At 43.3% G+C, this 13,168-nt stretch overlaps 1 protein-coding gene across 2 annotated transcripts in view; it reads right to left on the bottom strand.

The window, feature by feature from the left end:
• LOC125451339 (programmed cell death 1 ligand 1-like) overlaps nt 1-5,929 on the bottom strand; it is a 61,619-nt gene extending 55,690 nt beyond the window's left edge. For both annotated transcript variants that reach the window (XM_059644525.1, XM_059644523.1), the window contains exon 1: nt 5,563-5,929. In XM_059644525.1, coding sequence (XP_059500508.1) covers nt 5,563-5,737 — 175 coding nt within the window. In that variant the 5' untranslated portion in view covers nt 5,738-5,929. The remainder of the gene's footprint in view (nt 1-5,562) is intronic.
• Between the last annotated feature and the right edge of the window lie 7,239 nt (nt 5,930-13,168).

Here is a 13,168-nt window from a genome sequence, read left to right as displayed (position 1 = left end):
CAGACCCCCATGCCCGTCAGTTTTGCATATAAACTTTCTATGCGAGGGATCGGGAATTTATCCAGCTGTGAAAAGGAGTTTGCCATTTGTTTCAAATCCCAACAACGGCAAACTGACCCACTGGGCTTCAGAATTGGTATGTTAGGAGCTGCTCATTCCTCAAATTGTTCTGGTTTGATGATTCCTTCGCTTTCCAGCCTTCTGATTTCTGCCTCTATGTTTAAATGTAAGGCATGTAGCAGTGGGTGGGCCTTGTAGAATCATGAAATTGCTTCTTTGTCAACATGTACAGTGGCCTTGCCCCCATGAGAGTCCCTAGACCTTGCTGAAAGCCTCCAGGTATTTAAATAGCAGTTCATGATCATTGATAGTAGTATAAGGTAGGGGTGGAGGTTAGATAGACCTTATGTTTACATCATGGGTCAAAGGGCCTGTACCATGTTGTACTGTTCTATGTTTTCTATCTTCTACGTTCAGTCCGGCAGCCGTTAAATCAAAATGTTGAGCCAAGCAAGTTGAATCTTTCTCATGCAATTCCACTGCATTAAGTTGGGGCCCCAAGCCTTTTACTACAATTAGTGGTAAGCGAACCAGCCACTTCTCGTAACAAAGTGTGAAGCTGGATGAACACAGCAGGCCAAGCAGCATCTCAAGTGCTTTTGTGCTCCTGAGATGCTGCTTGGCCTGCTGTGTTCATCCTGCTTCACACTTTGTTATCCTGGATTCTCCAGCATCTGCAGTTCCCATTATCTCTGATCACTTCTCGTAACAGATTGGAATGGAAACTGTACCCTGAAATCTCTAGGGGTTCTCTGGCATGGGTGCTCAGCCTGGTTTATGCAAACTTAAGGGTTGGACTCCAGGGTGAATTTTGGTAAAGATTGGTTCCACAAATCACAGATACAACTGCACGTTACTGACCTCCTTTAGAACTGGATGACCAATTAACCCAACATTTATTTTGACTGGCTCCAATTTGGATGCCACTAAGCAGTTTAACTAACTGTTCCAAAACAGCTGTAGGTGAGCTTTCCAGGATGCATACTCTGCTAGATATTAGCCTCTGAGTTCTCTTACACAAGTCAGGTCTAGAGACACTCTTGCTGTCTCAAGTCTGCATACTGGCAGCAACTATAATGACCTACTGGCCTGGCTGCTCCAGAAATTTTAGCTGGTCAGCCAAGGCTTCACTTTGCTTTGGGGTTCAGCTGTGGCCTAACCCAAGAGCCCTCTGTCCAATGTATGTCCTACATGAGGACATGCAATTGCCTTAACTCAAGTGGTGTTCCCCAAGCCCAAGGGTGTCCACTCCCATCAAAATAGCCCATATCACATAAGCTCCACTTGCTACATTTTCAAAATATAAAGCCAGTAAAGTCATAGAGAGATGCTTGCCAAGCTGGTGTGTTTGATTACAGACATTTTGTCACATTTTGCTAGGTAACATCATCAGTGCACCTCCAGTGAGGGGTTGGTGTCAACCCACTTATTTATATGCCTCAGTTTGCTGGGGTGGTTGGCATTACTTCCAGTACTGTTTGTCAGTGGTTTGTATAAGAAACTGATAATAAGGATACATGAATACCAACTAGCTACCAAGAGACATAACCAATTCTCACTGGTCAACACATCCATAACAGCACAAGCCAAACAGAGACATGCTAGGGAATTCCTGAGGCCTGGCATTTGTACTGGAACTCAATCAACAACACACATTGAACTGGATCCCATATACAAACCGTTAAAAAGCAGAACCAGAAGTAGTGCCAACAACCCCAGCAAACCAAGGCACATAAATAATAAGCAGGACAGAACACCAACAGTTCACCAGAGGCACAATGACAACATTACCTAGCATGGTTATTAAATGTCTACAAACAAATGAGCAAGTCTACAACCCAAGCTACAAATCTTCTCAAAGTTTAAACAAAGCCAATGTAGAGACTGTTTGAAGTCCAGTTGGCCTTCAACTAGTAGGTGCTTTTGTATGGTCACACCATTAATCCTACTCTCGTCACCATTGAAATAACCTTAGGAAGGTTGGTATTCCATCACCAAGTCACCTGTTATTTACACATATAGCATACATAACACTGACCCAGGATTTTTTCAGAGGCAGCTCACAGAGTGAGCAGAACTTCTGACACTCCTCTTTATGTCTGTCAGCTAGGGCTCCCTGATTGGACCAGGTTAACAGCCTCAACAGGGAACTAATTTTCTGCAATATGCACCTGACCTACCTCATTCCAATCACTATAAATGTGTTTGCCATGGATGTACTTCCTTTTACCTGTCTGATGATTGGCAGTTGGGGGAAATAATCACTGACTGAGATGAAGTCATTTTCATTAAGGTTAAATAGATCAGTCACTACCTTGGACCAGGGGATTGATGGAATCTCTTGCAAGTGAAAAGGTTTTGTGTTGCTCTAGATGGTAGCTCTAACACATCCTTACTAACTTCTTTCAATATCATCAATAATTTGTCAATAAACCTAATCACATGCAGGACATCTCTTCTGCTCTTTGCTCATGTGTCACAGAGTCATAAAGCACAGAAAGAGAGCCTTTGGTCCAACTTGTCTATTCCACCCAGACATCCCAATCTGACTCAGTCCTTTTGCCAGCATTTGGCTCATATCCCTCTAAACCCTTCCTATTCGTAGCCTGATGCCTCTTAAATTATTTAATTGTCCATCATGCTCTTGGTGTTGTTGTGAAAGTATTTTCTGGTCAAGAGCTTTGGTACAAGTACTTGTTTTTTTCTTTGAAGATAATGTGCCTTGAGAAGCTGAACTCTAAAAAGTCAAAACCATCTGAGAGTGTTTGGGATAACAAAGTGTGGAGCTGGATGAACACAACAGGCCAAGCAGCATCTTACGAGCACAAAAGCTGATGTTTTGGGCCGAGACCCTTCATCAGAAAAGGGGGATGGGGAGAGGGTTCTGAAATAAAGACGGAGAGAGGGGGAGGCGGATCGAAGATGGATAGAGGAGAAGATAGGTGGAGAGGAGATAGACAAGTTAAAGGGGCAGGGATGGAGGTTGTAGAGGCGAGTATAGGTGGGGAGGTAGGGAGGGGATAGGTCAGTCCTGGGAGGACAGACAGGTCAAGGGGGCGGGATCAGGTTAGTAGGTAGGAAATGGAGGTGCAGCTTGAGGTGGGAGCAGGGGATAGGTGAGAGGAAGAACAGGTTAGGGTATGAGCTGGGCTGGTTTTGGGACGCAGTGGTGGGGAGGGGAGAATTTAAAGCTGGTGAAATCCATATTGATGCCATTGGGCTGCAGGGTTCCCAAGTGGAATATGAGCTGCTGTTCCTGCAGCCTTCAGGTGCCATTGTTGTGGCACTGCAGGAGGCCCACGATGGACATGTTGTCTAAGGAATGCGAGGGGGAGTTGAAATGGCTCGCGACTGGGAGGTGCAGTTGTTTATTGAGAATCGAGTGTAGGTGATCTGCAAAGCGGTCCCCAAGCCTCCGCTTGGTTTCCCCGATGTAGAGGAAGCCACAACGGGTACAGTGGATGCAGTATACCACATTGGCAGATGTGCAGGTGAACATCAGCTTGATGCGGAAAGTCTTCTTGGGGCCTGGGATGGGGGTGAGGGAGGAGGTGTGGGGGCAAATGTAGCACTTCCTGCGGTTGCAGGGGAAAGTGCCAGGTGTGGTGGGGTTGGAGGGGAGTGTGGAGTGGACAAAGGAGTCCTGGAGAGGGTGGTCTCTCCAGAAAACAGACAAGGGTGGGGAGGGAAAAATATCTGTGGTGGGGTCAGATTATAGATGGCGGAACTGTCGGATGATGATGCGTTCTGCCCGGAGGCTGGTGTGGTGGTATATGAGGTCAAGGGGGATTCTCTTTTGGTGGTTATTGCGGAGAAGGGGTGTCAAGGATGAGTTGCGGGAAATGCGGGAGACACGGTCGAGGGCATTCTCGAACACTGTGGGGAGGATGCTGCTGTCTTTGAGGAATGAGGACATCTGAGATGTACAGGAGTGAAATGCCTCATCTTGGGAGCAGATGCGGCGGAGGTGAAGGAATAGGAAATAGGGGATGGCATTTTGCAGGAAGGTGGGTGGGAGGAGGTATATTCTAGGTAGCTGTGGGAGTCGGTGGGCTTGAAATGGATATCGGTAGATATATAGTATATATATATATATATAGTAGATGTATGGATAGAGAGAAAATTGGTCAATTGAAAAATAATCATAATATGATGACAAAATAAATAAAGTCCGTAATCTTAATTCATGACATTATGAATAACCATTGTAATCACTTGGAAATAAACTAAGTGTTGCATACATTATTGTATGCAACACTTAGTTTATTTCCAAGTGATTGCAATAGATCAATCTAATTTGTAGAATAAAAATGAAAAGCTGTAGCTCAGTCACCTTCAAATAATCGACGGTGCTACACGAAGAAGACTTCAAGTCATTTTATTTTTAATTTAACCCTCATACATGTGTGAGAAAATTGAATTTCTTCATTGATTGACATTTCCTCGCTGTACTTCAAGATGACAATGGTGGGATAGAACCCAGGCTCAGCCCAGGGACCGTCCCTTCCATGTGCTTCTCTTTTTTTTGCCTTTTTATGTTCTTTTTAAAAATTTTTTAGACTTTTTTAACTTACTGTGCAGAGAGAGAGGGAGAGGGAGTGACAGCATTGCTGCATTGCAGTAGCTGAAACAGGATAGTCAGCAGACTTGGAGCAAAATGGGATGGCCAGCAGTCAGCAGGCCTGGAGCAGAGTGGGATCACTAGCGGTCAGTGGGCTTGGCGCAGAGCAGGACAGCCAGTGGTCAGTGGGCTCAGAGTGGAGTAGGATGGCCAGCGGCGAGTGGGCCTGGAGCAGAATGGGACGGCTAGCGGTTGGCGGACACAGAATGGAGCGGGACTCCTAGTGGTCAACAGGCTTGGAGGAGAGCAGGACAGCCAGCGGTCAGTGGGCACAGAGTGGAGTGGGATGGTGAGCAGTCAGTGGACTGAGAGTGGAGCAGAGTGGCTGGGGGCTGGGGCCGGGGCCTGAAGCGGAGCAGCTGGTAGTCAGCAGGCTGCGGCTTGATGTGGTCAGCCTGTCATCAGTGGTGGCCAGTGGCTTACTGGTTGGGGCCAGCCCAGCGTGGAGAAGGGCGAAACCACATATGGAAAGCCCCCAGCATAGAACTGGGGACTGAGGACTATAATGTCTTTTAACTATATTTCTTCATTTTGCTAATTTAAACCGTGAAGAACTGTAATGTCAAACTTTTAGCTTTTTTATTGATTTTTCTATTTTTGTAGCAAATCTATTTTGGTATCCACGAATTGTAACAAGGTACTTTTTAACTAAGATGGCACCATGTACACTTTTCACTGTACTCCTGTACTTTTGTACTTGAGTACTAGTGACAATAAAACCTAATTTTAAATTCTGATAATGTAGGTAATAAGATCACTGTATTCCTCATGTATTGATATATAAAATCACGTCACATTCTAATAACAGTGAAACACTTAACTGGTCAGTTGTCGAGGATCATTGCTCTACCCTGATCAGTAGAGGAAATTTCAATACTCACTATTTGCAGAATGATGTGACCTCAAGGCATTGCTCCTGCAAATACGCACTAGTTGAATAACAAAATTACGACCACAGAGCTTGGCGAATGCCTCATCAAAATCGACAGTAGCAGAATCTGCTGTAATGAAGGGCAGCAACAGTCCAGTTGCCAGGATAATTACCAGTCTCTTCATCTCAGTTCACAATTCTGAATATCTGCTATTTCTCTTCTAACTCTGCCTTTTAGTTTTCTCTATTCCTTTCCCATTTATCACCGTTTTGTTCCTATGGTGACCTATAATTGTTTGACATTAACTTTTGTTTCATCTCTAGAGGTTTTTAACATTTTTTGAACACCTCAAAACTGTAATGTATTAACTTCACTCTTTCTCTGTTTAATGCTTAGTCTAACCAGCTTCAGTCTTTCATTGATACACTCAGCTATTGCAGCCACGAGTTTAACTTCACAGCAGCACAAGGATTGCATTCCAAATAGTGATCAAAGTGACTACTGTTGTCAACAATTCTGTGCCAGATTTTATTCAGACTCCTCCTGGAAATATCAACAATATCTCACCATTTGATGTATACTGCTACAGTCGGAAGGCCACTGAGTTTTGCAATGCACAAGAAGCCAATTTAGCTCCTAGGGTCACAGAGATCTACAGCACAGATAAAGGTCCTTTGGCCCATCAACACCACACCCGTCAAAAACAAACACCTAACTCTTTCTATTTTGCAGCACTTGGTCCATAGCCATGCATGTTATGGCATTGCAGGTGTACATCTAAATACTTTTTAAATGTCATGAGGGTTTCTCCTTTTACCAACCTTAAAGGCAGTAAGTTCCAGATTTCCACCACCCTCTGGGCAATGTTTTCCCCCATATTTCCCATAAACGTCCTGCGTCTTACCTTAAATTTATGCTCATGCATTGATTCCTCCAGCAAGGGGAAAGGTTTCTTCCTACCTATCTTATCTAATGACCCTCTTAATTTTATGTATCTTAAACGTGTCACCCATCAGTCTCCTCTGCTCCATGAAAAACAACCTGAGTCTATCCATTTCAGAGATCGTATGAACTGCCGATGCTGGAGAATTTGAAATAACAAGGTGTAGAGCTGGATGAACACAGCAGGCCAAGCAGCTCAGAGGAGCAGGAAAGCTGACGTTTCGGATCTGGACAAGGGTCCAGACTTGAAACATCAGCTTTCCTGCTCCTCTGATGCTGCTTGGCCTTCTGCGTTCATCCAGCTCTATACCTTGTTATCTCTGAGTCTATCCAAATTTTCTTCACAACTACATTTAACCAGCCCAGGAAACATTGTGGTAAATTTCCTCTGCACCTACTCCAGTGCAGTTGTGTTCCTCCTTTAATATTGATTCCAGAACTGCACACAATACTTTAGCTGTGACCTAATCAGCATTCTGTACAGTTCCAGGGTAACCGCCCTGCTCTTAAACTATATGCCTTGGCTAATAAACACAAGTATCCCATATGCCTTCTTAACTACTTTTATCTTCCTATTCCATGACCAGTTGATCAATGTCCCTTTGATCTTCAGTGCTTCCCAAGGCCCTACAGTTCATCAGGTATTTCCTAGGCTTCTTAGTCAGTACATCAGGGACAACAACTTTCTTGTTGTTCAAAATAGTGTGATTGACCCTTTTACATCTATTCAAGAGGCAGATGGGGCCTATAGGCTTAATGTTTCATTCAAATAGCATTGCAACACTCACTCAATACTACACTCGTCTGTCAGCTCTGGTATGTGTGCTCAGGTCCAGTAGTGACATTCCTGATAAGTAGAGATCAAGCTACAACCTTCTGCAAGGTGTCAAAGGCCCTGCTTTCTCCTCTAGGTCATTCAGAGCAATATATCTACAAAGTGAGAAACACAGGCAGCAGAAACACCATTTTTGTAATCAACAATCATGGTGATTAAGTAGGCCTTCAAAAAAGGAAAACTTCAAAAACTTCAAAAGAAGTTTTGTGCGTAGAGATTAAGAAAAAAATGGGACAATCACATTGCTGAGAGTCTATTATAGACCTCCAAACAGTCAGTGGGCAATTGAGGAGCAGATACGTAGAAAATTCACTGAGGTGGTTAAAATAATGATAATAATAATTGGGTAATTAGGAGATTTGCAACATTAATTTGAATAGTCACGTGTAAAGAATTTAGAGAGGGTAGACTTCTTTAAAAGTATTCATGAGAGCTTTTAGTGTCAACATGTAGAAGGTCCAACAAGGATGGCACACAGCTGGACCTAATTCTGGGGAATGAAGGTGGAAAGGTGTTTGAGGCGGGAATGGTGGAGCATTTTCATGAATAGTGACCACAGCGTGGTATAATTTAAGTTTGTTGTAGAAAAGGAAAAGGATTATCTGCTAAAAAGGGTTTTGGATTGGGGGAAGGCAGAATCTGGCCAAAGTAGTCTTGGAACAAAGTAGCCTGTGTAAAAATCTACGGAATAGTGGGGAGCATTCCAGAGACGGGAGAGTACAGGCCCAACACAGTAACATAGTACAGGTTTAACAAGTTGAATTGTAGGAGCAATAAGGCTAGAGAACCCTGAATGTCCCGGAATATTCAAGACTTGATAAAAAAAGAGAGAGAGTTTTAGCAGGTACAAAGTGAACAAATCAACAACAGTCCTTGTGGAATATAGAAAGTATGGGGCAACTTAAAAAAATTAGGAGGAAGAAAAGGTGCATGAAAGAACACTGGTTGCTAAAATTAGGGAGAATCCTATGATATTCTACAAGTATATCAAAGGGAAGAGGATAACCAGGGAAAGAATAGGGTCCATTAGGCACCAAGGGGTCAATCTTTGTGTGGAGCCAAAGGATATTGGTCAGGTGTTACACGTAAATTTAAGTTCTGCATTCACTCAGGATAAGGAGGATCTAGGTACAGAATTCAGGTAGAGGGACTGTGAACTTCTTGAGCTGATTGATAAAGGGATTGAGAAAGGTTTCAGCGAGCTTAAAAGTTAAAAAAAAAAGCTCCAGGTGAGTTGCATCCAGATGAGGCTGCAAAGGGAGGCAACAGCAGAAATTACAGCGGCTGTGACTCAAATTTCTAATTCCTCTCTGGCCTCAGGGGAAATGCCAGATGACTGGAGAACAGCCAATGTGGTTCCATTTTACAAGGAGGGTGGTAGGACTAAACCAGGAATTACAGACTAGTGAATTTCACATCGATAGGGAAACTATTGGAGAAAATTCTGAAAAAGATAATTAAGTCTCCAATTGGAGAGGTATGTTTTCATCAGGGATTGTAAACACGGCACATCTATCCTGCTTGTTATCTCCTCAAATAATTCTAGTAAACTTATCAGTCATGATTTCCCCTTCATGAAGCCATGATCACTCTGCTTGATCATATTATGCATTTCTCATTGCCCAGCTCTTCCATCCTTTATAATAGACTCTGACATTTTGCCAATGATAAACATTAATCTAACTGACCAACAGTTACTTGTTTTTTCTGTTTCCTTCTCTTTTTAAATAGAAGTATTACATTGGGACTTTTCCAGGATAAGGATTCTTGACATATTACTGCCACTGCATTGATTAACTCTGTAGCTACTTCCTTAAATATCCTAGGATGCATCCCATCAGGTTCAGGTGTTTTGCCATATTAGCTTTCCCAGAACTTTTTCCTATAGTGACAAACATTGCATTTATTTCCTGAGCTTTTGCCACTTGAATATTTAGTTATTTTGGGATGCTACCAGTGTCAAAAAGAGTAAGAAAGTGATGCTGGAGTTATATAAAACTTGTTCAGGCAACAGCTAGAGTACCGTGGTGCTTGTCACCAGAATGTGTAAAACACATGTTTGAACACTTCATATGCAGAATGCTACAAATACAGCTGACTTTAACCTGTACTATTTAAGTGCCTGACTGATGCAATTGCTCCTTGAAGGGCCTCACATAATTTACAAGTGGAGCCAATGTGCTCAGAAAGACCACTCTAGTTGTTGTTGCAATTATTTTTCCATTTAGGATTTGCATGAGCATGGATCATAATGCAGGTCACTCTTGGCTGAGTGAGTCTCAAGGCCGTCCCCACGGTCCTCTATGTTCCTCACTTGCTTGGATTTATTGATGAGACCATCAGTGCTGAGCTCCTTCACATTCCCAAATACCTCTTTGAATCACAAAGTCATGTCCCAACATTACCCCTTGTACCCTGGCCCTATGGCTTTGTTATGCCAATCCTGCTACACTGCACACAATTGAGACCAAGTGGTTGTGGCCATCGATGACACCACTCCAGCAGTAACACATTTCCTCCAATGCATTACTGGCTGTCACAGTTATGTGCTGAGCTATCCCCACTTCAGAATTACCGTGCCTGTGGTATCCCAGCATTCTGCCTCTAATCCTCAAAAGTGACATCCCAAATTTCCTCCCTCAGCAGCAGCCCCTGACAATCACCTTCAAATTTGTTGAATTGATATCCCTGAATAATTTAATTGACAGCCTAAATGATGATTGACCAGACCTCTGACAAATTCCTGTGCTGCTACCTAACCAAGTTGTTGAAAATTCTTGGGTGCGTTCTGGCAGATTGGCAAGGCTGATTGTGGCCTACTGCCTCAGGTTTCCTGACCCTGGCTGTGAAGCTTATCGATTGTGTCCAAGTTCCAGGATTAATGTTGAAAGATGCCCTGACTAGTAAGATGCTCTGAACCCCTGAATGAAGATTGTCTCCTTTGGCCTCACTGAGGACTACTACTTGTTTAGAATGTGAGATATGGCTATTTGTTTGCAGCAAACGCTGTGTTTTTCTCATATACCCTGCTGACGCATGATGCGAATGTGAGATTGATACAGCCCATAGTGCTGTACAGTAGCATGCCCGACCCCTTGATGGATCACTGTTGATAATCAGTTCAAACTGCTTGACTTGGTGTCTGCAATAAAAGGTAAGGCAAGACAGCAAACAGTAAGCGTTTCAGGTCTCATTCAGGAAGTGCAAAAAGGCAATTCAAGGCAGAGACAAGGTGAGATAGTAAGAACTGCTGATGCTGGAGTCTGTGATAACACATTGTGGAGCTGGAGGAATACAGCAGGCCAGGCAGCATCAGAGGAGCAGGAAAGCTGATGTTTCGGGCAGAGACTCTTCTTCAGAATAGGCACAAAATGAGTGAGCAACAAAACAGCAAGAAAAGCCCTGAGAAGCAGCCTGGTCCAATTGATGAAATGGCAATGTGTCCTGCGTACAACTTGGCTGGCATGTCAATGTTCATAGATCAGAGAAGTTGATTTATTCCTGTGACTCTAACCCTGATATATAGTTTGGCATTTTTGATTAAATAAGGTCATCCTCAAAGTAAGAACTAGAAACATTTTCCCTTTGCCTTCAGGCTCACTTCCATGCTTTCAACTACGATTGAAACTGAAAGAACTGCAGATGCTGCAAATCAGAAACAAAATGAGATGTTGCTGGAAAAGCTTAGCTGGTCTGACACCATTTGTGAAGAGAAATCAAAGTTAACATTTCGGATCCAGTGACCATTCCTCAGAATTGGACCTGAAATGTTAACATTGATCTTCTGTTTTTGTTTCAATTACAGTTGCTTGTTTTCTCACAATTGCTTCACTAATGTCTACTTCTTCAAGTCAGCAGAAATACCAGATTACTTCAAATAGCTGATCGGTATTCATGTTAAACAACAAGTATTTCATTGAGACATCAACTGTTTTGATAGATGATTGAGAGTTGTTGAGAGTGACAACTCTTGACATCAAGGCTGCATTCCACTGACTTGTCAACAAGGAGGTCTAGCAAAACTGGTATCAATGGAAATTGAGAGCAAATTCTCCACAGTGGGTTGGAGTCATGCTTGGCACATAGGAAGATGGTTGTAGTTGTTGGAGGTCAGTCATCTAAACTCTGGGACATTCTGTGCAGGAATTCGTCAGGCTAGTGTCCTAGGCTTAACCATCTTTATTAATGACTTTACCTCCATCATTAAGTCAGAAGTAGGAATGTTCGTCAACGATTGCACAATGTTCAGCACCATTTGTGACTCGTCAGAAATGAAGTGGTCCCTGTCCAAATGCAACAATATCTTGACCACAATATCCAGGCTTGAGCTGACAACTGGCAAATAACAAATAGGCCACACAAATGTCAGGTAATGACCATGTCCAATAAAAGACAATCTAACCACTGGCTCTTGATATTCAACGGTGTCGCCAACACTGAAATCCCCACTATCAATATTGAGGGTTTCCACTGACTAGAAACTCAACTGAACTCTGCACATAAGCACAGTGGCGACAAGAGGAGTTCAGACGCTAGGAATACTGAAGTGAGTAACTCACCTCCTTACTCCCCAGAGGCTGTTCCAAGGCACGAGCCTGGAGTGTGATAGAGTATTTTCTGCTTGCCTGGATGAGCGCAGCTCCAAGAACACTCAAGAAGATTGATGCCATCTAAGACATAGCAGGTCACCTGATTAGCATTACATCCACATGCATCCACTCCCTCCAGCCCAGACGCTCAATGGCAGCTGTGTGTATTATCTACAAGATGCACTGCAGAAATTCCCAAAAGATCATGAGACAGTACTTTCCACATCCATGGCCACTTCCACCTAGAAGAAAAAGGGCAGTAGATAGACGGGAACACCATCACCTCCAAGCCATTCATAGAATCATAGAATTCTTACAGTGTAGAAGCAGGCCACACCAACCATCCGAACAGCATCCCACCCAGACCCGTCCCCTACCCCTTAGCTGTAACTCTGCATTTCCCATTGCTAATTCACCTAGCCTGCACATCCCAGAACACTTATGGGGAATTTAGCGTGGTCCATTCACCGAGCCTACACATCTTTGGACTTTGGCATGAGACCACAGCACCCAGAGGAAATCTACACAGACAGGGAAAAATGTGCAGACTCCATACAGACAGTTGCCAGAGGCTGAAGTGAACCCAGCTCTCTGGTGCTGTGAGGCAGCAGCACCAAACACTGAGCCACTGTGCCATCCTGGCTTGGAAATATATTGCCAGTACTTCAGTGTTGCTGGGTCAAAATTCTAGAATTCCATCATGGAGGCCATTGTGTGTAAATAGAGTACTGCGATTTAGGAAGGCAGCTCGCCACTGCGTTCTGAAGGGCAAGTAGTGAGGGGCAACAAATGTTGGCTAGTCAGTGACAAATTATTGTCCCATGTCCAAGAAGTGAATTTAAAAAAATTGAAAATCATGAAAGCAGAGAACTGAGTGTTACAGTCTGCATCCATCTATCCTCTTCCTCGTGCATGATGGGCATCAATTCTCCAAAGAAGAGAAAATTTACCTTGGTATCTCCTGCTTAACTCTACTGATGATTGTTTTGCAGGGAAATTGCTGCTCAATGTAGTCAGTCTGACATGAGAGATTACCGTCTCAAATTAACAGCTGGAGAGGCTTCAATAAGGGACAATGGTGACTCAATCAGTTCATCTTGGAGTGTGAATTGGGCTTAAAGAAACCATTCCATGTCTGAATTGATAATTGTGCATTTAATATATTGTTTCTGGACTGAATGAATTCTGAATCATCTGTCAACCTTATTTCAACATTCTCCACAGTGTTGTTGTCAGATGTAAATATGGT

Source organism: Stegostoma tigrinum, chromosome 3 (assembly GCF_030684315.1).
Source record: "Stegostoma tigrinum isolate sSteTig4 chromosome 3, sSteTig4.hap1, whole genome shotgun sequence".
Classification (NCBI taxonomy): domain Eukaryota; kingdom Metazoa; phylum Chordata; class Chondrichthyes; order Orectolobiformes; family Stegostomatidae; genus Stegostoma; species Stegostoma tigrinum.
Note: the sequence above shows the minus strand (reverse complement) of the source record. Positions and strands in the feature narration are given on the sequence as shown.